At 41.9% G+C, this 25,756-nt stretch overlaps 1 protein-coding gene across 7 annotated transcripts in view; it reads right to left on the bottom strand.

Annotated features, from left to right (window-relative positions):
- The window catches only part of KLHL29 (kelch like family member 29), a 562,720-nt gene that overhangs the window by 117,996 nt on the left and 418,968 nt on the right, over positions 1–25,756 (bottom strand). For all 7 annotated transcript variants that reach the window (XM_077311762.1, XM_077311771.1, XM_077311715.1 and 4 more), the window contains one exon: positions 10,910–11,048. In XM_077311762.1, the coding sequence (XP_077167877.1) occupies positions 10,910–11,048 (139 nt within the window). The remainder of the gene's footprint in view (positions 1–10,909; positions 11,049–25,756) is intronic.

Below are 25,756 nucleotides of genomic sequence, written 5' to 3'. Positions count from 1 at the left end.
CATCATTGTAATATGAATGCCATAAGGCATGAATGTCTAATTATAATAGACTTTTTTTTTTAAAAAAAGCACTATTATTACTCTTTTAGAATTATATTATGGGTATAATTTTCAAAATAAATGTTGGTTACTATTTCTATATGGGTTTTTTTTAAAGGCCTGGTAAAAGCATGTTATAAAGTACAATGTACAGTAATAGCTTCATGAATTTGTCTCATAAATCTTACACAAACAGGCACAAGATCCAATTACTTAGCCTCTTTTATGCTGTGGCCTGTCTTCCTCCCTTCACCCAAAAACCTGACATCTGGTCTAACATACCAGGATGGTGACTCTTTTGGCCAATGTTCGTGACAGTCCGGCCACGAAGGGATTCTTATTTCACTAGAGCAAACTCATGCATTCCCTATTCTCGCCCATAATCAAAGATAATTAGATGACAAGACAGAGTAAGAGGTGCGGCAAGAACTAAATTAGCAGAACAGCAGATGTAACTTTCCAATATGCCAGTAACACCATTCATGTATGACATTTATGTTGCGTACTATAAATGGGTTGATTTTATGGTTTACAGAAAGTGTTGCTGCATACCTAAAAACCAATCCACCCACTGTGATTTACAGATTGTGCTTGTCATAATGTATAAGCCTCTGACCTGGAAAGCCCAGGCTAGCTCGATCTTTTCGGATCTCTGAAGCTAAGCAGGGTCAGGATGGGAGACCTCCAAGGACTATCAGAGTCATGACGTGGAGGCAGGCAATGGCAAAACCCTTATGAACATCCCTTATCTTGAAAAACCCAGGAGGTCACCATAAATCAGTTGTGATTTGATGGCACTTTCCTCTGTGGATGGAAGACGCGCCCCTCCCGGGAATATGGGAATGCATTAGAGTTAAAAAAGCAAACAATTGGCTATTAAAGACAGCTGGATGAGCTTACCTTGAGAAGGCAAGCCTAATGTTATGGCCCCACAGCTGACATGCTGAATCACAGATCTGCTCAGTTTTCCAGGGAGGAAGTTAAGTATCAAGAGTCTGGCTTAAACAAGCAGTCGGAGAATAAGCCAGCTGTCTTCCGTAGACTATGTTCCCTGACCTGCTGCCCTCCCCTCTGAAGACATAGGAGAGAGCGAGCTCCCTGAAGGTCTGTTTTTCTGGAGGAACAAACAAATCCAGCCAGCGCTGGCACAAACATGCATGTGAGCTTTACCAGAAGCCGTCTTGCCTACTACATTACACAATGGCCCAAGTTGCCTGTATAATTACTCAAAAATTAAAACAGATAAAATGCTCCCAGGAGTCTAAAGACTGCCGAAGACCAAATACAAAACGCAGTTGGGAGAGAGGATGTTGTTTTTCTCTTCAGACGCTGAAGGTTTCCTCTACTTCATTCAGGCGTGATCTCCCTTAATCACATTTACTGCACTATCGTAAAATAAGAGCCTAGTACACAGCTGGTGTTATACGATGCGTTTCATTCAGATGTGGCAAAATGTATAGAAGTGTTTTCTTGCTCTAGATTTATGTAAATCTCCAGACACTGGAGTATAGTTAACTATTTGTTCAGTTAACTGGCTCAATTTTATAGGCTCTTTGTCGCACGGATATATTGTCTAAGTGTTCCTGCTGTTTCCTCCCGTTACTTGCCAAGGATCGGCATGAAACACCTTGGACTCTTATTTTTTCTTTTAAAAAATTATTGCACCCTACTCTTAAGGGGCTTACCAGTCTCCAAGCTCAAGGATCCAAACCTGCTTAGCTTCAGCAATAGTTGCTACACCTGATCCTCCCAGACCATTTGCACGACCCTACTGCTTGTTTGTTAATAAAGGTAAAGGTATCCCCTGTGCAAGCACTGAGTCATGTCTGACCCTTGGGGTGACGCCCTCTAGCGTTTTCATGGCAGACTCAATACGGGGTGTTTTGCCAGTGCCTTCCCCAGTCATTACCGTTTACCCCCCAGCAAGCTGGGTACTCATTTTACCGACCTCGGAAGGATGGAAGGCTGAGTCAACCTTGAGCCAGCTGCTGGGATCGAACTCCCAACCTTATGGACATCGCTTCAGACAGCATTTCTACTGCTTACCACTCTGCACCACAAGAGGCTCATAGATCAGCATAAACATAGTTCATGCTGCTTATGGGATTTTAAAGGGGGGGAATAACCCAACATACAGCGAAATAGAGTCAGATTTGGGAGAAACAGATCAAAACAGAAACAAAGCAAGGCCACAGCACTGTGGTGCAGCAATCAACAAAATGAACCTAGACTTTTAATAATGGAAAGCCATATGCCGGTAACTATGGCTTCCACTGTGACTCTAATGAGGTTTTCAGGGGGGTGGGAGGAACAAATAGCCTGCCACAGGCATAAGCAAACCAAGGACCAGTATGTCAGGATGGATTCGGGAGACCTCACTGTAAACCTATAGCCAAGCCCTAAAGCCCTGAGCCTCCGCGGAGGGCAGTATATAAATATAATAAATAAAATAAATAAATAAGTAAAAAGGACATTCACTTTCACAGGAAGCATGTTCCTGGATTATTATGATGGCACCAACAACTGGTAGGACAATAGTTTGGCGTTTTGTACACTGAGAAATGCCACAAAAGTTACAAATCATAATTTCCTTAGTTGAGTGTAGTGGTTTCCTACTATTTTATGAAAGAGCTTCATTAGCGGTTATTTTATTTTTGCATAGGATCTACTTGATGACGTCTAGCCTCTGTGCGTTTAATGATGACAACAGTGGCTACATCTAAGTAATGTATAGCATCTAAAGACAAACCTATAGGTTTCAAGTCTAAAAAACAGACAACAGGGGCGTGGAAGGAGGTAAAAGCAGAAGAGGGAATTTTTAAGCAGCCTTGGAACTCGGGAACCCATGGATGGAAAGAAGGAGAACATTCCATATAAGGAGACCGATAGCATGAGAGAAATATATAGCTAGAGCAACAGAGCAAGAAGCCCTTAGTTTAAAAAAATAGTTATACACCATAAATGTCACAAAGGAGTCAAGAAGGGACTCGAGAGAGAAACGAGAGTAGAAAGGTAAGAGAATGTAAGAACTTATAAACGAAAAGGCAAACGTTTGAAAGGAACGCGGTGAAGACAAGGAAGTCAGCGGTCTGAGAAGAACAAAAGCGACACATGTCCAAAATAAGGAACAGAAGACAAAACCTCAGAATGTAGAAAAGATGTAAGAAGATAGAGATAAAAGATGAAAGAAAACAGAAAAAGCTGCCCATACTCTACAGGAAATATCTAGACATTCTTGGAGCGGGGCTTGAGGGGGCCGGGGTTTGAGGAAGAGAGGAGTATAATGCCACAGAGTCCACCTTCCAAGGCAGCCATTTTCTCCAGGCGAACTGATTTGTCAGATGGAGATCAGTTGTAATCCCAGGAGATCCCCAGCCACTGCCACCACAGACTGTCAAGGGTTAATGCCTAACAGAGTTTGAGACACTTTCAGTGACAGGCTGTTCAAATGGAATATGTAGAAAGTCAGTTAAGAAATGACAGTTTCGGACTGACAGTTGAAGAAGAGAAAGTTAAACACTGGCTATGGACAGGGAAGGAGGCAAAAGGAATAGGAGGATCAGAGAGAATCCCCATTAAAGCCAAAAAGGGAAATTGCTTCTAGTTAAGTGGAGTAATCCCTGCCCAGTGAAAAGGGAGACAGTTCTTAAAAGAGGAGTGATCCCTGGTCTTTATATATAGAAGAATTTGGGGAACTTGGTTGCATGTTCCTGTCGTCTGGATTTTAAGAGTAAATGAAAATCTGAAACCTTTCCAGTAGAAACTGGAAAGAAAGCATCTCTCCTCAAATTTTTAGAAGACCTTTTTGAATAGAAAAAACACTTATTGCTAACAAATTATATGGAGTTAGAGTGATTATAAGGTTATCAGTTTACCTCATACATCCTATCCCTGATTCCACCTGACCTTATCTCCTCTAAGTTAAATAAAGCATTTTGTTTATTTTGAACTTTCAAGTCTCTTGGGTGCCAGTGCAGGAGATGAATATCAGAAAGTGATTTTGTTGCTTCCCTCAGTTCCCTGGGCTGGACCAACACATACACACAATGAAGATAAAATCTCATAATGTAGAAAAGTTGTAAGAAGACAGAGATGAGAAATGGAAAGAAGTCAGAAAGAACTGCCTGTAGGAAATATCTAGAGATTTTTTGGGTGGACCCTGGATGGAGGAGGAGGGAGTATAATGCTATAGAGTCTACCTTCCAAGGCAGCCATTTCTCCAGGGCTGCTCAGCAAGAAAGAAGAACATTCTGTGTGTGAAAGAGGGAAGAGGGTAAGATCACGATATCTGGCAGCCCTACTAACCTAGCACAGAAATATGGTAAATCCCCTCAGATTATATTGTAGACATCTGAACATACAAAAGCAGAGATGAGGAAAGGCATGCAAGGAATCCTTGACTGAGCCATGTACCAACTAAAAACAGGGGACCTCTGATGAACTGAACTATCTTCAGTAAAGCATATGCCTGAAGCCATTTTAAGCCCTATCAGAAAGTAGCCTTTGAGCATTTTTACTACCCCTCTCTGCCTATGTTTGTCCCTTTAGAGGGGACTTCGGATTTTCCAGCATTCATAGGGTCCCTGGTCTCTGTATTGTGCAGCTCCTGTCCCCTATTCATTTGGTGGCCAATGCCTCTCATTTACGTAACTATTGGACTTTGCCCTTACCTACCTATCAAATTCCCCCCAAATAGTCAGAAGAGGCTGTGAGATGCAGGCAAATAGAGGTAGGTTGCACAAATCAGTTAAGGTGACAGAAGTGTGGCTCATGACTGTGTGGTCAAAACAAAAGCAACAACTGTGATCAGTCTGTCACTTCTTGGTTAGATTTGCGGTTCGATCAGAAAGGGATAACTACACCCATACTCTTAAAATAGATGTTTCGTTGACTAGTAGCACATAGAGTTTTCAGAATGGCTCTGTCTCTTTTGACTTGCTGAGCGGGTCAAAGAATTCCCTCTGTCACTCTGGAGTCAATATTCGGTGTCAACCTGACAAATCTAGTAATTGCTGCCAGGGTTGTCAACCAACTAAGATGTTATTCTACTTAATTAGAAGCTTTGTTTTTGACTAGATGTACAAAGCGACTAATTAAAATAATCATGACAGCTTGTCTTCATAAGGTTCTATATTGTCAAGTTATTAGATCAATTGTTTTCATCATTTGGCCGATAGAATTTTTTTTTTTTTTGCTGCTACTAAACAGAATGCGTCCTAGACACAACCAGACACATAAAGTTGGGTCCTGATTCGGCCATACTGTGTGCGTGCAGAAACCCCAGACTTCTTTCATGTATGAGGACTTCCCTGAGAGGAGTAATAGATAATCCGGGGCAGGTTGTATTGGGATCATAGTTTTCAATTCTAAAAACAAAAATTGAATATCCATGTGGATTTCAGTCCTATACTGCCAACAGACAGCAGGGCAGATCCAAGAAAAAAAAATTATCCCTTTGCTCTGCACAGGAAAAACCAAAGTATTTTTGGAACTCCCACCTTCCTTTATCCAAATTCCTGTGAATTTGTACTGTATGAAAACATATTTTCCAGGAGTCTGGCTGCTGCACAATGTCAAACCTAACAGCCAGCTAAAATTTTAAGGTGGGATACGGGCCACTGGTTAACAACATTAAGTACAGATCCCTTCCAAAAGGGAGTCACCTGTAAGAGCACGGGAATATTTTCCATAATAACAATTCACCAAATTTGGTAGAAGAAGCATTCTTTGCACCTCTTTCCCCTTGAGCTTTGTGGAATAGCACATTATGTTCTTTCCATCAAATCACCAGATCATCTCCTAGATTTTATAAATGGTTTAACAGAGACCATGGATATTATTTTCTCTCAATGAGGAGAGTGTCTTGGGTCACAACTGAGCAATATAGAACATCATCTCTCTGCGCTTTTTGAATGGCAAAAATTGCAACACCACATGTGTCTATCTGCTTGTGCCATCATGAATATTCCATCTGGCTTCATCTTAGAGTTAAAAGGAGCCCTACTGATAAGCTACGATGCTACTGAGAAGTGACACAATAAAAACACTCATCACAGTGAGTTCCTTTCCCCTTACAGTTGAGGGTGTTTGCTGTCAGTGAGTTTTTGATAGATCGGCAACTACGGAATCAAAAGGAGAATTTGGATTAGAGAGTTTGCAATTATTTCTGTCTTTTGTTTTTCCCACACAGTGAAACTCAATCAAGGAGAAATGCCCCAAGGCACAGGCTCCACATGCTTTTACAGATAAAACGAATAAGCCAAGGAACACAGCCTCCCCCACACGGAAAATCATTTGGGCTCAAACTCGTTGGCTCCTAATCTCCTTGCATGTGTGCTTTATAAATACTTACCTAGTCACATCTTTTTAGTGACTAGAACAATTAAAATATAACAATAAAACAAAAACAAAAGGTCAGTTCGCCATAAAACGGGGGCAGGGGGGAGACCTATCCCAGGTAAATGCCAAACTGTCTCGAACACCTAGACAGCCTGAGCCTCTTCCAAATGACCTCCCAAAGAACACAACTTTGCAAAACTTCCTAAAAACCAACCAAGTGGGAACTTCCTTAAAATTCACAGGAAGGCTGTTCTCCTGACTGGGGCCAGAGCCAAAAAGGCCTATGCAATTAGACCACAAGGTCAACAAAATTACCTCCCCCCCTTTCTAAACCGGAAGTTCTCCACCACTGCTCTAATAAGACCCAAACCAATGCTGGCATTTCAGGGCCAGATCCCAGTGTTTAGGGGCCTCAGCATTAGGATTTTTTTCCATCTAGCTTACCACTGAAATACTATATGAGTACCTAAATGTGAAGAGACTTTGATAATGAAATTCTGTTACTATGAAATTGTAGACACTTAAAGACATGAATTGGATGTGGAACTTCAATAAACTGCAAAATGCATGGGGAAAAGCCCCTGACAGTTTCAAAAGAAACCATTACAAAACCAAATTTGTTCATATTTCAGTCCAGGTTATTTTCTAAGGCTGAGGATTTCACCATCTGAAGGGCACATTACAATTTGGGGATACATTAGTTAAAACTCTTGTGTATGAACTACATGACACGTTTTGGGGTCTTGCTACTAAGTCATTTTATACCCCTCTACCACATCCATTCCCCAACTAATCCACGTCAAATAGGTAGGAGGCAAACCTAGTCCCGCATTACGTTAAAAATAATCATGGTGGATTGCTGGCAGACCAGTGATCATATAGCTGCTTATGTACCACTGACAAACTGAAAACAAGGCCCAGAACAGGGTGCACAAATTGCACCTAAGTTGCAAAAACTAATATTCCAGATGGTTCTAGGAAATGGTACCTCTTATCTCTTAATCAAGGTTTTTCTTCTTGCTCAGATGGAATAAGGTCTAAAGCAGTACTTCTCTGGACCTGTCAGGCAAACTAATGATTATTAAGAGGTACCAATCTCAGAATATCTAAATTCATGAATGATTGGATCTAATACCTGTCCAGCCTTGTTAAAACAACTTGTGAACTCAGTTCCCCATGCCATATGATAGCTGGACAGAACGAATGGACTGGCAGTTCCAAGGGAAACCAGTGGATAGAGTTAAGTCGTACTTCAATAGTGCTTAATTCTTTCCCCACCTTACTGCATCCCCCCATGCAGGCCATTTTGGTTTCTCTTCCCCAGCTGGGCAAATTGGCGTCAATCTTGTACTGAGCAAGAATGTGAAGGGAAGGTTTAAGTGGAACCTACCCTGGCCTATCCTTCAGAAAATGTCTTCTCCTCTGCACTAGCAGAACACATGGAATTGGAAACCTTGGCTTGATGGTATAATGTACAGTTTCAACCTAGTAACCACAGTTCAAGTGGTGGGAGAGGGCTGCTGATTTCCCATTCTACACTTATTGGCTCCAAATCACGCCCCGATCTGTTTATGGCTTCAATTGCCAGATGAAACCTATTTACATATCCAGGATCAGAAAAATCTTTAAACCGAAATATGCTTATTGGTAGGTAACTAGGAAGAAAAATGAAAAGTATCTTGGCACCCATATGCATGGACACAAAAATACAGTGAGGCCGGACAGAACATATACAAAGGTCCCATAGCCAGTCTCTGGCATCTCCAGTTAAACCATCTCAAACAGCAGGGAAAAGTTCTGCCTAAGACCTTAGACAGCCACTACTGAGCTAAGTCCTGGATTAAACAGACCCCGTGAAAAGTCATCATATGTTCCACCCGGCTGATCCTACTTTATCTGAATACAGATGCCATTGTAATGTGACTGAAATGCAAATTAATTGATGATTTTAACATTACAGTTATAAAATGATTACATTGTCTTATTTTATGGTTTATTATGTTTGTTGTTACTGCCCTGAGGCCTCAGGGAAGGGCGGGTTATAAATAAATACATTATTATTCTATAATAATATAATATATAATAATGATAATACATTTATATAATAAAGCTTGCTATCCCGGTGTTGGACTAGGGCAGACTCAGATTCAAATTCTCACTCTGCTACAGAAACGTATTGGGTAACTGGGGGCTAGTCACATGCTCTCAATCTAACCTACCTTACATGGCGTTCTGAGAATAAGATGGAGGAAAGGAGAGGTATAAAGAAAGGTGGTGGGTTCTCCATCTCTGGAAATTTTTAAACAGCGGCTGAATAGCCATCTGATGGAGAGGCTGACTCTGTGAAGATTCAAGGGGGTAGCAGGTTACAGTGGGTGAGCAATACGGTTGGGAGTGTCTTGTATTGTTTGGGGGTTGGACTAGATGACCCAGGATGTCACTTCCAACTCTATTATTCTATGATTCTACGATTTTAAATGCAGTGAATAAAATATAAATAAGATACCTAGGTATCTCTCTTACAATCATTAGCTTCTATAAGAGTTTATGCAAGCTACATTTAATTAATTAATGTTAATGTATTTTTAATTTAAAAAAAATTATCGGGTGATATGACCATATCTGATCAACGTCAACTGCCCCCCCTCCCTAAATAGCCAACGATGGGCCTGAAGAGGGTGGGAAGGGGAGGGACCCCAGGTGGGCGTGTACATAGCTATGCTACCCAACCATATTCTGCACAATTGCACTACTTCTAGGGGGTTCTTGAAGAATGAAGAATGCTTCAGGGGTTTCTCAATGGTAAAAACATTGAGAAAGGCTGCTTTAGAAGACCAGTTAGACTAAAAAAACCACCACAAAAACTGATTATGATAGAAGCGATCAGGCTAACGGTTCATCTCCATCCAGCAACTAGCTGCAATAAATAATTGCCATTCCCGATTTTCTCTAGAAACAGACTTATCTGGTGATTTAACTAGCAAGCCTTCACAGCTAAATTCAATAACACTGCATGGCCAGTCAATTACTGGGTTTCTATAAATGGATCCTACAATTCGTTTTCCCGGTAGAATGCATATCTCATCTCTGCAAGAGGCATATAATGTAGCCTTAACTAGTAAGTGATAATGAGCAGACCGGAGAGCAGAGACAGAGAGCGACTAAAGCTAGCTATCATTAGATTTATGGGAGGGGGGGACACATGCTACCGGGCCAACTTTTTTTATGAATAATTGATAAGGCAGTCAGGGCAATTATACGACAGAAGCATCACATTGCCACAATTAGGGGAAAAAACACAAGCTTTATGCAAGAAAATGGAGCACACTGAAAAGGAGATACCAGCAAACATGCCATCCTGGAATAAAATACAGCTGATATTGTGTTAGTTGGAAACATTTAAATGCACAATTTGAAAGCAAGCATCGTGTTTCGTAATCCCTATTTTAAAAAAATAAATAAAATAAATAAAAACTACCACAGTCCAGGTTCAGAGTTTGGTCAGGAAAATACTGCAAGGCAAAAAAACAAAAAAAAACCCAAACAAAACAAAACAAAAAACAAAAGGAAAAGGAAAAAAAACCAGTCAGCAGCCTTATTAATTTGCTGATGACCAAAAGAAATATGAAAATTGTTCTTTTGGGTGTTCCCTACTCCAGTTTTGCTAGACTAATGCAACAGCAGTGGACATTTCTACATGGGTAATATGAACCATGAAAATTAAAAAGAAAATCTCTGATGTAATGGAAAATAAAAGATCATCATGCAATGTTTAGAATCGATTTGCTAGAAACGGAGGGAGAAAAATGCAAAGATGGAAACACAACTCTTAGGAAATATACACAAATACACTATATCTGACTCAACACAAAATGTCTATCCTCTCAAAAGAAAAAAAAATCTATCAAACCAATAGAATACCAGGCTTTCTAAAAGTTAAAAGAATCTCGGTTGCACAAACCTGTTTTAAAACATCCGAGTCCAATGTTTTCTTAATAAAAGCTCCGCAGCTATTTGGTTTTGATTCACCACGTGGCTTCCAACAGCCCTATTTACGTCAGGTGGCCAAAACTTCAGAGATTAACGGATTGGACGTATGCTACTTAACTGAGCTCTTGGTAGCTCCGGGCATCTTTCAGTGATATACTTATTGGTTATCATAGCCTGAAGGAAAAAATTCATAGCATCCCTTTGAACAGCTACTCTAATGAGTTGTGTTTTGTGATACGTCTTTTATGATTGTAAACCTTGTGGAACATTATTATCCTTCAGCCAAAATCCATGTCAAATTAGTGAGGATCAGGAATTGTACACAGTCAGGGTTAACGTGTCAAGAAACGGAATCTCAGTTTGCATTTTTTTTTAAAAGAGAGATATACATTCAGAGTAAAGTAGGAAGAATGGCTACTGGCTCTGTGACAGGAGAGTCAAGTCTTCATTAAACCTGAAAGAGAGGGGGAGGAAAAAAAAAAGCGACACAAATGCGCCCTACAAAAGAACAGACCAGATCACAGCTGGAAGGAAGGCAAACCTTTTAATCAGGTCCTTGAAATACAAGCTGCAGGAAGCTAGAACATTTTGGTGGACTTCAAACTCTTTGCCTTCAACAATAATTTTCAGGTCTGTAAACTCTTTCGCTCTGCGTTGCTGGTTCAACTCCTTCAACATTTCTGCAGAACAGAGAAGACAGACAGTGCCAGGATTCCCATTAAGAGGCTTTTTAAAAAAGTTTTATTTAAAAAAAAATAAATTAAAGACATGGAAAGTAGAGAAACAGGAAATGCTTGATATCTTTGTTGGCAAGAATGGCTCAATGCTGACAGCCAAAGAAATCACATACAAAATACATACTATATATCCATTGAGAAATAAATATATATGCTTAATCAAAACAAGGGACAGTAGGTCTGAATGGAACTCAAAAATCCTACATTTCAAAGTGGAAAAAAAAAGGTTTTCCTACATCGATAAAATTAGAAACAATATATATGTATGTATGTATACATTACCACAAAATATTGAAAAGTAAGTTTTTTGTCCAAATAGAATGCAAGAACAACTGCTTTATCACCTCAAAACACAACTGACTTTTAAATGTGCTGGGATTAATATTGAATAAAACATGACATTTATGATGCAGCATGAACTTGACATGTTTCAAAGGAAAAAAAATGCAAAGCTTGCAAAAATCCTTATCTTAGGCACACAACAGAAGGCCTTCAGCTAAATGACTGGCAAAATACAATAACATTAAACTAGAAGAACGTTTATTGGAAAAGCATGCCTACCGACGATAATTGGAAAAATTCTCAAAGAAGCAGACACACTTTCAAATATATTAAAGCAGTGATTTTTTTTTTAAAAAAAAGAAAAGCATATAACTGTTCTATAAGTTTTTCCCCTTTGAATTTTCATAATGCAGTCTCAAGTTTCCAGAATTCATTGAAGGGTAGCAATTCACTTTTAACACTAGAGAACACAAAATCATCACCAAGGATTATTTCTGTCTTGCAGGAACTTACTTACCATGCACCATCCTGGTTATCACCTCCTTTATACTCTGAGAATAGACCAGTACCATGGTACATATCCTTGTATGTGATTGTGGAAGTGGCAAGCAATTCCATGATCATTGGCCTCCTAAACTAATGTACCAGAAATGGCTAGAAAGGCAGATAGAATGTACAAGTCTGATAGAGGTGTGAGACAACAAAATTTGAGTCCAATGGCACCTTTAAGGCCAACCAAGATTTATTCAAGACCTGAGCTTTTGTGTGTGTCACTGTGACAAATCCAGCTTCATGTATATTTTGCACCATTCTACATTTGCAATAGGTCAAGAGCTTCATTTCTCTCATAACACATTTTTCTGCACAGATTTATTCTCCTGACAATCTTTGAAGAGCAATCTTTTCTTTTTATTTCAGCCGTGTTTTGACTGTTCTAGCAATTCTAAAGGTGTTTTTTTTTAATGTCGCTGCCATTTGGTTATAAATGGAAAAGCAAATCAGGCCAAAAGTATATGTTCTTAAACCATGGCCACTCCCAAAATAATAACTTGCCAAACAGATGTCATTTGGCGGGGGGGGGGGGGAAACAAAACGTAGCAGGCATAAAATTAACAATTCAAAACAATAACAACAGAAGCTTACAAACACTGAACACATACATCGATGATAACCACAGATATCCAAGCCAAAATAACAAACAACAACAACAAAATATTCAGGCCTCGTCAACAAAATGTCACCTGGCACATTGGTATCTATTTAATGGATGCACAATGGTGTCTAAAAGGCTAATTATTCTGTACTGAAATGGGTCACTGTTCTCTGGAGAGAAGGCAGATCATTAGAGATGGTACAGAAATAACAGCAGGCCCATGTCAGATCTATATTAGAGCAAAATAAACTATTCCATCCTCTGGGTGCCATCTCAGGAGCTATTTTTAAAGCATTCAATCCGGTTAAAATGCAGTTACATGTCTCAAAGACACACAAAACTTTCTACAGGGTCAGGCTGGGTCACTTTCCCTTGGAGAAGTTTGAAATCTTTGAGCAGGGAGTGGGGATCCTTTATTCGCCTAAAATGTGACTTGGGTCCCCCACTGTGCAGACTCTAATTAGTAATCTGACCCACTGCTAACACACACTGGGAGATTGTGGTCTTTGTAGGCTTGTTTCAGCAGGACCAATCTAAAGCCAGAGAGTTTAGAGAGTTTACAAAATATTACAATGAGTTTCCTAAGGTTGGATCTGCAATAAGTATACATTTCAAGTGCTTTACCACAGATGGTGCCATCAGGTTTCCACTCTGTTTGCCTCTCCTCCATTTTGACTATGAGACTAACTCTTTTCTACCAGTTACATGCGCACTAGAAAATGAGTTCTGAGGCATATACAATTCAAGGCTTAGGAGCCAACCTGCCTCTGCCAACCTTCTACTTTTCCTTTCAAATCCTTTCTGCTCTCCAAGTTTCCAAAAACCTGGGGCTGGGAACTTGTTTGCAACTGAATAACATTTTCAATGGCTATGTTTTACCATGGGAGAGAGCATGCTACGCAGGATCCACCTGTTCTGCACAATCAATGTTTTGTCTGTTGGGTGACATGAAACTGAAGGTGCGTGCATTGCCCCTCTCAAACAAACTAGGGACTGTAGACATCAGAAGGACCATGTGCTCTCTTTGTATGTGTGGTAAAACACAAAGACTGAAAAGGGCTAATGTGTAAGGCCCACTGTTAGTCAAAGGAAAAAATCCGTGAAATATGCCGCTTAAAGCAAAGCAGTATCTGGTGTGGCAAGTCCTGCACTGACAAATGGTGAGCATAGTTATCTGTTTTTCAGTTTCTTCCTGCATATAAATAACTGAAGGGAAACGACATCATCTGTGAAGACATCAAGTGACATTCTTCAAGCTATGGCCTCCATGTGGTTTCTTTGACTGGAGGCATTTCAAGTAGCTGAACCCACCAAAATGCAACTGTGCTTCAAACACAGTGCGGGCAACGTTCTGAAGTTGTTGTTTTTTTTTTCCAAAAAGAAAAAAAAACACCAATCGTACCAGCCTACTGGCAGCCTTTCCCCCCATTTGTGGTAATGGTAATTAACGTTAATGCTGAAAGGAGACATTTGCTTAACAAGACCACCGCAGGATCTGTTACATAATGGGCCTCTGTAATAGATCAGCCAAAGAATCCAACTGGGTATGACTACAGGAAGCTGTTACATGAAATTACCAGGAAAAACAGACAATGTAGTTCATTCTTACAAAAAAAACAACAACTAAATAGCTTTACATCTATGAAACCAAAGAATCCATTTCAGGCAATGGCTCCATCGCGTTTGCCTGAAACAGGAAGGAAAGACCAACGGAAAAAAGATAATGTAAGGTCTGAGGTAAAAAAGTGGTATATGAGCCCGCATCTTATGACAGAGGTCACCTGACTTGACCAGAGCCAGGATGTGCCCGGATTACAAATATGTTCACACGTTCCTTCAGGTTTATAGAAACATTTTTTGTTATACATCATTATCTCTCATACCATACAAATACTACCATCCATATTTAATGGATGACTTGGTGCAAGCCCCAGGATGAGAGCACCGGAAGAGAGGGAAGAGTTGCTTTGGGGCTTGTGCCTCAGCCAAGCTCCCATGGAGACATGGTGTTAACTGGAGTTTCCCACCTGGATACCGTATTTGCTTAAGAGTTCTATGCTGGTAGCTGCATTTTCAGTGGCTGTGAAGCAGGCAGCAGTCCCATACACCCCTGGAATGACTTGGTAAGGACAACTATCATGTATGATTGGTAAGCTCATGATATTCATTCATTCCTTTCAACATGCCTGGAGATGTGCTTGTGCCAACTCATCTATTTAGAAGAAGAGTTGGTTCTTATATGCCGCTTTTCTCTACTCGAAGGAGTCTCAAAGTGGCTTACAGTTGCCTTCCCTTTCCTCTCCCCACAACAGACACCCTGTGAGGGAGGTAAGGCTGAGGGAGCCCTGATATTACTGAAGAAGAAGAAGAGTTGGTTCTTATATGGCGCTTTTCTCTACCCAAAGGAGGCTCAAAGCGGCTTACAGTCATATTCCCTTTCCTATTCTCACAACAGACACCCTCTGAAGTAGGTGAGGATGAGAGAGCCCTGATATTACTGCTTGGACAGAACAGCTTAATCAGTGCTATGGCAAGCCCAAGGTCACTCAGCTGGTTACATATGGGGGAGCGTGCATGTTGGGGAGGTTAGAAGTCTGTACTCCTAGCCACTATACCAAGCTGGCTCTTTGGAAACTGTCTTTTGTATGTATGCCATGTATTATAAAATAATGTTAATCACGTTATCGCAAAATGTCCCAGTGCTGCACTAGGTTTCTTCTTGTTCAACAAATGCTGACAATTAAAAAAAAAAAGGACCCAGCGTTTGACATAAAACCAGAGAGCTTCTTAACGTCATCCAAATTTGAGAATGTTGAATCACGATTAATTTCTCAATGACAAATGCTATATTTTCATCAGATAGATCACTATAAATTTTTTTTTCAGATTTATTATAAATCGCATAGAGCATTCTCAAAGATAATTAGTGGTAAAAATGGGATCCCATTCTTTAAAACTAATTTCAATGTATCGTCTTTCTTCTACTCTTTTTAAAATGTTTAATTCTATTAATAATCTATGCATGTATATTATGTTCTGGCTAAATGTTGTATTAAATAAATTTTGACTCTAATTTATTATAAAATTAAACAGTTATCTATACAACACTTGTATGCAAAGCAGTAGATATAAATAATTTATTACACCCATACCATGTTCCATGCTAATGTTACTGGAGATGGGAGGTCTGACGTGGGACTTAAGGTGTCACCAGTTCTGGATGGGGTTGTACTCCCCTTGAAGGAACAACTCTATAGGTGGATTTAGACCCAGACCTTCTGCTGAATAGATGGCAGCTACAGCCGGGAGTGTCTTTCCCCAACTGGCAGGGAATCATGGGAATTGCAGTCCATGGACATCTGGAGAGCCACAGTTTGGCCACCCGTGCACTAGTGACATCTAGACTAGAGGACTGCAAGGCCCTCTATGTGGGGCTACCCTCAACAAGTGTTCTGAAACTCCAATTGTTGCAGAATGCTGCAGCCAGTATGTTGACTGGAGTTGGTCGTAGGGCCATATCACTCCAATCCTGGCCCATCTATACTGTTTTGCCTTTAGTTTACAGGTTTATAGCCTGCTTTTCTCACCAGCTGGACAGGAGTCCAATCTGTTTCCTGGCACAATTCAAAATTAGTGTTGCATTTTAAAGATCTATATGGCTTAGGACCAGAATAGCTGAAGGACTGCCTGCTTCCTTGTGAACAAACCTGTCTGCCACCATCATTTCCTGAGTTCCTGTTTTGGGTTCCCTCTCCTTCTGTGATAAGAGATGGCAGGGAGGGCCTTCTCAGTTGGGGCACCAAAACTCTGGAAATCTCTCTCCAGGGATAATCGTTTGATTATCTCTGCAGTAAGAAAACACATCAAAACCACCCTCTTAAACATGGCGTTCAGTTTTGCTTTGCTGGATTTTTAAACTTGTAAACCAGGCTTTTTCAGGCAGGCTTTCGTGAAACCATGGGATTACTTGATGGCCCTGAAAGGGTTTCTTGAATGGGTGGGAATTAATTAATTATATATAAAAATTTGTTATAACGTTTATTGGGTGTTATGGCAGTCATGTCAACCCGCTCCCCCCTCCCAAAATGGCTAATGATGGACCTGGAGGGGGTGGGCAGGGGAGGGGCCCCAGGTGTACACAGCTATGCTTCCCAACCATATTTTGCATGATTGCACCATTTCTGGGGTTTCTGGAAGTCTAAAAAATGTATCAGGGCTTTCTTAAGAGTAAGGTAAAGGTAAAGGTTTCCCCTGTGCAAGCACCGGGTCATGTCTGACCCTTGGGGTGACGCCCTCTAGCGTTTTCATGGCAGACTCAATACGGGGTGGTTTGCCAGTGCCTTCCCCAGTCATTACCGTTTACCCCCCCAGCAAGCTGGGTACTCATTTTACCGACCTCGGAAGGATGGAAGGCTGAGTCAACCTTGAGCCAGCTGCTGGGATTGAACTCCCAGACTCATGGGCAGAGCTTTCAGACTGCTGCCTCACCACTCTGCACCACAAGAGGCTCATTAAGAGTAAGTAGCCAATAATTAATCTAATATAGCAGAATCTAAAATTTAAAGTCAGTGGAATAGTGGCCAGATACACCAACAAAAAACGAGAATGGTCAGATCAGTATAAATGTACTCCATGTTGAAACAGCCTTCTTCGTGATGGCTGACTACAAGATATGGTGCCTGAAATGACCTAGAAGTCCTACAAATACAATTTATCTAGCATATTTGCTTGGCACATTTTCCTAAGCAATATCCATACCCAATGCAACTTCATTTATTTGAGTGCCTCAGAGAACATCCATTGTATTAGGATAGGCAAAGTTATAGGGGAAAATAAAGTAAAAATTTCTGCAAGGTTACTTTAGATAGGGGTTATACAGGACAAATGTGGTCACTCCTGTTCATAAAAAACTTTTGAGAAATTAAAGATAACTGTTCTTATCGTTTTCATAATTTAAATGTTGTCAAGTTTTAACCAGAAACTTAATTCTGATTGTTGCATCTGCTAGCAGACAGGTCTGGAAAATCTAAGAGATGCTTAGGGGAAGGTTAAAATATTTATTACAGGATGATCTGGGTGGAATTCAAATGTATCCTAATTGCTTTTAGCAGAAAACTAGCAGACAGCTTTTAGACCCTTTTGATCTTTTCATGTAGTGTAATGCATTGAACTAAATGTTCTGGAGTTCTGAAATCTTTGAAACAATCAGCGTCAGCACCCCACACAAAAGGGTAATCCACAAGGCTTCTCTCCAAATGCTGATCCAGTAAGGAGAACCAGAACAACAAGCACAACACCCCTGAATTGTACAAATAACATAAGTTAGCAATGCCTAAGAAGCATTAAAAAAAATCATGGATCATGTGGAAAAGCTTAGTAGAAGGTGACAAAATACCACATGCCCAGCCGATGACCATCGTTAGCTGAGTTGGTCTTTAAAAGCTCACCTTGCCTTTTTAATGGTAAGAACTGCAAAGTGAACAAGCTAATGGAACCGTCTTCTCTTGATTCTACCTTTCTCCATTAGCTACTCCACCCTGCCCAGGTGTGTATAAATGAAGGCCAGAGGGCCCTTCTTGGGAAAAGGGTGAGATGCAGAATGGCAGGAAGGGGGCAGTAGCCCAAGGAGAAATCAACAGAAATAACTCTTCTTTCCTCTTGCATAAGCTCTTCTGTGGAAGGAACAAAGTCTCTCATTTGTGCGTTTGTGTATGTGTGTGTGTGTGTGTGTGTGTGTGTGGTATTTGCCAACTGCCTCTTCTTCCTGCGATTCCCTGCCAAAGCCTATTCTGTTTCCCAAACCTCCCAGATGCCCAGGAACAATGACAAGGAATGACACTGCCAGAACCTAAGGGAGAGTACTGCTCTGAAAACTTGTTCTTTTCACAGCTCTCTAAGTCTAACCGTCTTACATGGCTTCTATCATGGCTTCCAATCTACTGGAAGAGGGAGGGAGAAGATGAAAGTAATCTAGCCTGGGAAGTCTTCTGGAACTTCCAGGTGTCAGTTTTCTCCAGGATTCCTGGTGATCTGCACCATGGCTACATGCAGACTCTGTGTCACAGTTATCCATGCCAGGTGCTGAATGTTGGTAAGGAAAATATATAAAGGGACATCACAAGGAAACAGCAAGGTATTTCCAAACTTCTAGAAAAACAGGAGCCTGCCTGGGTATGGAAGAGTGGGGAGAGGTAAGGTGGGGAGCTGAAAATAATGTGCAAAACTGTAGTAATAGCTGGCTACTGGGGAAAGCCCCGATATGTGGACCTCAAGCCTGGGGTCTTTTTCATTTATTTATATACATATTATTATCATCATTATTTATTTATTTATTTAGTTTCCGCCACTCCCGGAAACTGGCTCATGGCGGGTTACAATGGTAATCCATCAATACTAAAACCCCAATGAAAACCCATTAAAACATTAAATAGAGGACATAAAATACAAAAAATATATAAGAAATAAAATATGGTGGTGTAACTCATCTACCCTTCCCCTAACACAACACCCAACAGGGGAGGTGAGAGGGAACCATAGCCAAACACCATAGATGTCCAATGGGCATTACTGCCATTTAGCAAGGGGGGGCCCAACTGATCTCCCCTCCACTTTGGCCTCAACCATAAGCCTGGCGGAAGAGCTCAGCCTTGCAGGCCCTGCAGAACGCTAAAAGCTCCTGCAGGGCCCACAGCTTTTCTTGGAGCTCATTCCACCAGGTGGGGGCCAGGACAGAAAAGGCCCTGGCCCTGGTCGAGGCCAGGAATAACCAACAAGTTGGTACCCACAACGCACAATGCATGGAGCAACAGGTGGTCCCTCAGGTATGTGGGTCCCAGACCGCAAAGGGCCTTAAAGGTTAAAACCAAAATCTTGTACCGGATCCAGGCCGTGACCGGCAGTCAATGCAGCTGCCTCAGCACAGGCTGGATGTGGGCCCTCCAAGGTGTTCATGTGAGGACCCTAGCAGCTGCATTTTGTACCAGTTGCAATTTCCGGATCAAGGATAAGGGCCCACATAGAGCAAGTTACAGAAATCTATCCTGGAGGTGAACTTCGCATGTATCATTGTGGCCAGATGTTCAAAGGACAGATAGTAGTCTCACCTGGCGAAGACAGGGTCTACAGTAGGGCTGCCAGGAGACTTGGAGGAATGGGAGGCCATCAGTATTGGGATGATGTCACTCCTTGGAAAAATCTAGAAGTGAGATCTTTCCCCTCTAGGAATCATCAACAACTCTATTGTAAAGCCACATATGGCAGTTCCTGGAGACTCATGTCTAGGGTTTTCCCAGGAATGACATCACACCATTGGCTAGATGGCCATTGAATTTTCCCCCTCCTTTTGCTACTGAAAGTGTACATGGGAAACAAGAGGTAGGGGATTCCTTGTCCTAGTCAGGTGACAGGCAACCTTGGACTATAGTCATATGGCATTATTCTGAGCCATATTACTTAAGGGCAATTCAGCAACCGTAGATTTTATTTATTATTCATTTATTAGACTTATAGCCCGCCTCTCCCAGAACAGCTCATGGTGGGTAACAAAAGTTAGATAAAGTCCCGGATAAAAACCCACATTAAAATCCAGCATATCAAAACCACAAGATTAGCGGTGAATAATAACCATCCCTCCACCCCAGTCCAGCAGCCTGCCACCCATCATGGGTAGGGAGTAGCAAATTGCCTGATGGACTGGCATAGTCTGTTGAGTTTGTCCAGCCGGATGAGGGCCTCTGATCTCACTTGCTCTGGCCTCAGCCAAGATCTGGAAGAAGAGCTCCATCTTACAGGCCCTGCAAAACTGTGTCAGCTCCATAAGGGCCCTCAGCTCACCCAGGAGCTCATTCCACTAGGTCGGAGCCAGGGCTGAAAAGGCCCTGGCCCAGGTCAAGGCCAAGCAAACTTGCCTGGGGCTGGGGATCTCCAATAGATTAGCGGCTGCAGAGCAAAGAGCCCTGTGGCGGGCATAAAGAAGCAAGCGACCCCTCAGATAAGTGGGTCCCAAGCCACGGATGTCCTTAAAGGTTAGTACCAGAACCGAAACCTGATCTGGGCCACAATCGGCAACCAATGAGCTGCCTCAGCCCTGGCTGGATATGGGTCCTCCAGATGTACTCGCATCAGTTGCAATTTCCGGGTCAAGGACAAGGGTAGGCACATGTAGAGTGAGTCACAGAAATCCAGTCTGGAAGTGACCGTTGCATGAACCACTGTAGTCAAGCAGTCTGAAGGCAGAAAAGGTGCATACCACTACAGTAGCATGCCACTCATTAAAAAAATAAGCACATCCTAAAAACACACACAAACTAGCGTAAACCCATCAGAAAGTTTCAGCAAATGGAACAATTTCTACCAGTAGAGCATTCCTCTCCCCTTTCGTTGCAGCCCCAAAGAACCCCCCCCCCCATGCCTCTCATGGGGGACAGGTGACCCTTAAGAATAGCATCTGGGGGAGCATTTTTAGCCGCAGAAGGAAGGTGATGGCAAAAGTTCTACTCCATAGGCAGAAATCATTCCATCCAAGGAATCATTCTAGTGGATTCCAGTCACTGAAGAACAGCTGGTTTTTATACCGTGTTTTTCACCGCCTGAAGGAGTCCTGACTTAGAAACGCCTTTCCCTTTCTTTCCTCACAACAGACACACTGTGAGGTAGGCGAGGCTGAGAGAGCTCTAAGAGAACTGATATGTGAGAAGAGATCTAAGAGAACTGGGACTAGCCCAAAATCATCGCCTGTATGTGGAGGAGCAGAGAATCAAACCTGGTCTTCCGGATCCGAGTCTGCTGTTCTTAATCCCGACACCACGCTGGCTCTCAATGAATCAGTGCACCTGACAATCTTTACAGTGACATATTGTTATGCCATTTCATTAGCAACTCTAGCATCCTTGGGTATTTTTCAGTTTTATTTTTCTGGGCCTGCGTGAGGCCATCTCACAATGAAACGTATAGCAAGACTACATTTAAGGACTTGTTTCACATTCTGCGGCAGACCACCACTGGTAGTTCTTTAGAGCTACCTGCAAAGCCCTGCCTCTTTACAAAAACCTCCTTGGGATTCCTGAAACATCCGACTTCCTGCAAGCTAAATCATATATAGAGATCGCTTTTATAACAGCTTTCCGAGCAGCAATATTGCCGCTGTCATTATGCACCCAGTCGAAACTCATGTCTATAGGCACGGATGTAAGCACTTTTTCTTAATACGTACAACTCAGTGGACACCAAAGGAAATGGCAATTCTTTTCATGAAGTACAATGGGATTTTAAAACGTCTGCATGGGAAAACAGAAAAGAGGCAATTTCCAGTTCAAACTACTATTTGCAGGATGGCTTTTTAATTCTTCGAGCCATTCAAATAGCTCGGGCCTCCTGAAGTGTCGCTTCTAAGCCATCGCAGACATATGTTTTATGCACTCCTCAGACAATGCCATTCCTGTGCTCACTCCTTTATACTTGTAGTTTATGATTTTATGCCTACTCAATTCAGTCGCTCCCCTCCCCCAGGTCTATAAACCGAATACACAGCCATTCACACAAATACAAACACACGACTTCATTGCCACCATGGCAAAATTGGCGGTGGGCAGATGTCAAAACGATTGCGTCAGAACTTCAAATTGTAAAGCTCGGGCGGGGTGAGGGAAATGGGTATCTAAAAACAGATACGGAATAACTTAACAAATGTATTAGGCTGGGAAGAACCTATTCCCAGACAAGCGCGGAACTGAAGTATTGGCACAGACTGGCCCACACCACCTGCCACGGCTGACCCTGCCTTGGTGTGGTTTGGTCTCAGTCCTTCCCTAAGTAGCACAAACACACCATAAAGTAAAGGAAAGCTGGACTGAAGAAATTCAAGAAAAGATAGTAAAAAACACAGCCTATAGCTCAGTGGCAGTACAATGCGCACTCAAAAACTAAAATAAAACTGACTAGCTACCATTGCTGGGAGCCTCTTGTGGCGCAGAGTGGTAAGGCAGCCGTCTGAAAGCTTTGCCCATGAGGCTGCGGGTTTAATCCCAGCAGCCGGCTCAAGGTTGACTCAGCCTTCCATCCTTCCGAGGTCGGTAAAATGAGTACCCAGCTTGCTGGGGGGTAAACAGTAACGACTGGGGAAGGCACTGGCAAACCACCCCGTATTGAGTCTGCCATGAAAACGCTGGAGGGCGTCACCCCAAGGGTCAGACATGACTCGGTGCTTGCACAGGGGATACCTTTACCTTTACCTTTACCTTTACCATTGCTGGGGTCCTAACACAACAGAGTTGGTTCTTGAAACAGTCTCAGAGCATAATACAATGGCAGCAAGGAGACATAAGAAGGGAAGGGTAAAAGGGAAGGTACGTAGTCAACGTGGTACTATAGGGACTTATGCAAATGACGGATTGTAAATTACCCTATCACAGACTGCCTTGGCAGAAGGTTCATGGACTAATGGGAACTGTCCGTTAAAAACCAATCAGGGCTCTTGACTGTATATAAGGACGTGCTGTTCCTATCTTCAATGTTAAAGCTGTTCAGCCTCACCGGTGTCTGTTGATGGGGAGGCGAGAGGAGAGGAAAGAGAAGGGGATTGTAAGCTGCTTTGAGACTCCTTCAGGTAGAGAAAAGCAGCATATAAGAACCAACTCTTCTTCATTAATATCAGGGCTCTCAGCTTCACCTCCCTCACAGGGTGTCTGTTGTGGGGAGGGGAGAGGAAATCATCATCATCATCATCATCATCATCATCATCATCATCATCATCATCATCATCATCATCATCATCATCATCATCATCATCATCATATAAATGATCAAATAATAAATCGAAATCATCATCATCATCATCATCATCATCATCATCTTCTTCTTCTTCTTCTTCTTCTTCTTCTTCTTCTTCTTCTTCTTCTTCTTCTTCTTCTTCTTCAACCAGACTTACAGAAAATTGCCAATCATAAATTCTTGACGTCCAACGAATCACTGGCCAGCATCCATGGAACTGTCCAGGGTGTGTGTGAGTTCTTTCTCCCGCACCAGATCCAAAGTTGAGTGGTGTAAGCCAGGGGTAGTTAAACTACACCCCTCCAGATGTCCATGGACTACAATTCCCATGAACTGGCAGAGACTCATTGGAATTGTAGTATAGACATCTGGAGGGCTGCAGTTTGACTACCCCTGGTGTAAGCTAATTAGCAGGCCTAAGTGGATGGCCCTTGACAAATGACTGACAGTTTGTATGTGTTTGACTAACACCTGTAGGGAATCACAGTGAGCTTAGCTGAACTGATTGGAAAATATCTTCAAGATAGCTTCTCTCTTGACACCATCTCTCCTGCTCTGATCAGCTGCAACAGCTTTGCTTCCCGGAACAAAGCTGCCTGAAGGTGCTCCCCTGAAAATAGGTAAGCTGGGAAGCTTCCTGTTCATGTGCATTTTCAGTGGTAGCTCTCACCATGTGAAATGGTCTGGCTGAGAAGATTAAGAAGGTTTCCAAATTTCTTTCATTTTGCAGAATATGCACAGCAGTAATATTCAACAGGGTGTTTTTTTTAAGGGATTAAACAGCAGTAGAATAAGAAAATACGAACCACTTGCTGGATCAGGCCAGTGGTCCATCTAGTCCTGTAGTGTTTCACACCTTGGCCAAACAGTTGCCTTGGCCAACTGGTTGCCGAAAGAAATAGGGCGTAGAAGTAGAGGCCTTCCCTTAATGTTGACTCCTGGGTTGGTACTAGTATTCAGAGGTATGCTGCCTACAGTCATCTTGACTAGCAACCACTGATGGATCCCACATCTGTGAATCTGTCTAATCCTCTTTTAAAGCAATCTATCTTGTGGCCATCACTACCTCAGCAGGCTGCAAGTGCCACAAAGTAATTTCTTGCATATGTAGCTGGAACAGTTCAGGAGGATATCTTCATAATGATAGAAGTATCATCCATGACAATGATGACTGTAAGTATTTCTGGCTTTAACTGCATTTTTAACGGCTTATCAGCCATTGTTGATAGCATCCCTTGCCATGCACAGTTAGTTGTTTAAATTGTTTTCTAATTTTGCAATCTCAGTCCCATTGCATTGCTCATAGGTTCTCTTATGCCTTCCGATTGTCCTGTCCTATACTCTGCAATCTGCCTTGAGTCTCAATGGAAAGGTGGGCTATACACAAACAAATAGTGACCATCAGTAGTTACGCAAAAGTCGATATGGTTCAAATTCTAGTATGAGTTGGAGGAGGAGGAGTGACACCTAGAGCCTGTATGAGGGATGGACCAGAACCAATGGGATGAAATTAATTCAAAAGAAATTCCGTCTAAACATCCGGAAGAAGTTCCTGACAGAGCGGTTTCTCAGTGGAACAGGGAGGTGGTAGGTTCTCCATCTTTGAAAATTTTAAAACAGAGGCTAGATAGACATCTGATGGAGAGGCTGATTCTGTGAAGGCTCAAGGGGGTGGCAGGTTACAGGGGAGGAGCGATAAGGTTGTGAGTGTCCTGCATAGTGCAGGGAGTTGGACTAGATGACCCAGGAGGTCCCTTCCAATTCTATGATTCTATGAGTGCAGAAAGCATCTTCTCTGGAAGCAAGGGAGGACAGGGATGTTGCTAGGCAACACCAACAAGTGCTTTACATGACCTCACAAGTATCACCTCTGCAGACCTGGTCACACAAAGAAGCTAAGAGGCATATCAAATATCACAAGGTTAATGGTCACAAGGTATCAAGAGCCCACAGTATGCACCCAGTCAAACTGAAACATTTTGAAGAACTCATACATTATATACTTGTTTTAATAAACAGTGCACGGTAAGAAACAAGCCAGCATTGAACATGAACCTAAATACCTTCATGATCAAATTCTCTTTTTCCATTTTAGCCTAATGGCTACTTGGTTGGTGATTTAATATTTGCATACACCATTATGATATAAATATGCAGGTTCTTGTTTTTCACCGCCTCCACAATAAAAAAGAAATGATCCTTTGTCCTACTTCGAGAGCTAGCCAGCTTGTCAGTATAGACAATGTGCTAAATCAGACAGATGACTTCAGAGAGAGAGAAGAAACGCTGGCAGTTGGATTTCACAAGATGCAAAGGTACATGCTAGGTGTAACCGAGAACAGCCTCTCGCTCCTGCAATATGCTCAAGCGCACAGTTGTGTCAGAGTGGCAGTGAAATAATGCCAAAACAAGATTAAGGGGGACTGCATTGTTTTCGCTGATACTTTTT

Source organism: Paroedura picta, chromosome 1 (genome assembly GCF_049243985.1).
Source record: "Paroedura picta isolate Pp20150507F chromosome 1, Ppicta_v3.0, whole genome shotgun sequence".
Taxonomy (NCBI): domain Eukaryota; kingdom Metazoa; phylum Chordata; class Lepidosauria; order Squamata; family Gekkonidae; genus Paroedura; species Paroedura picta.
This window is presented reverse-complemented; position numbering and strand designations above follow the sequence as displayed.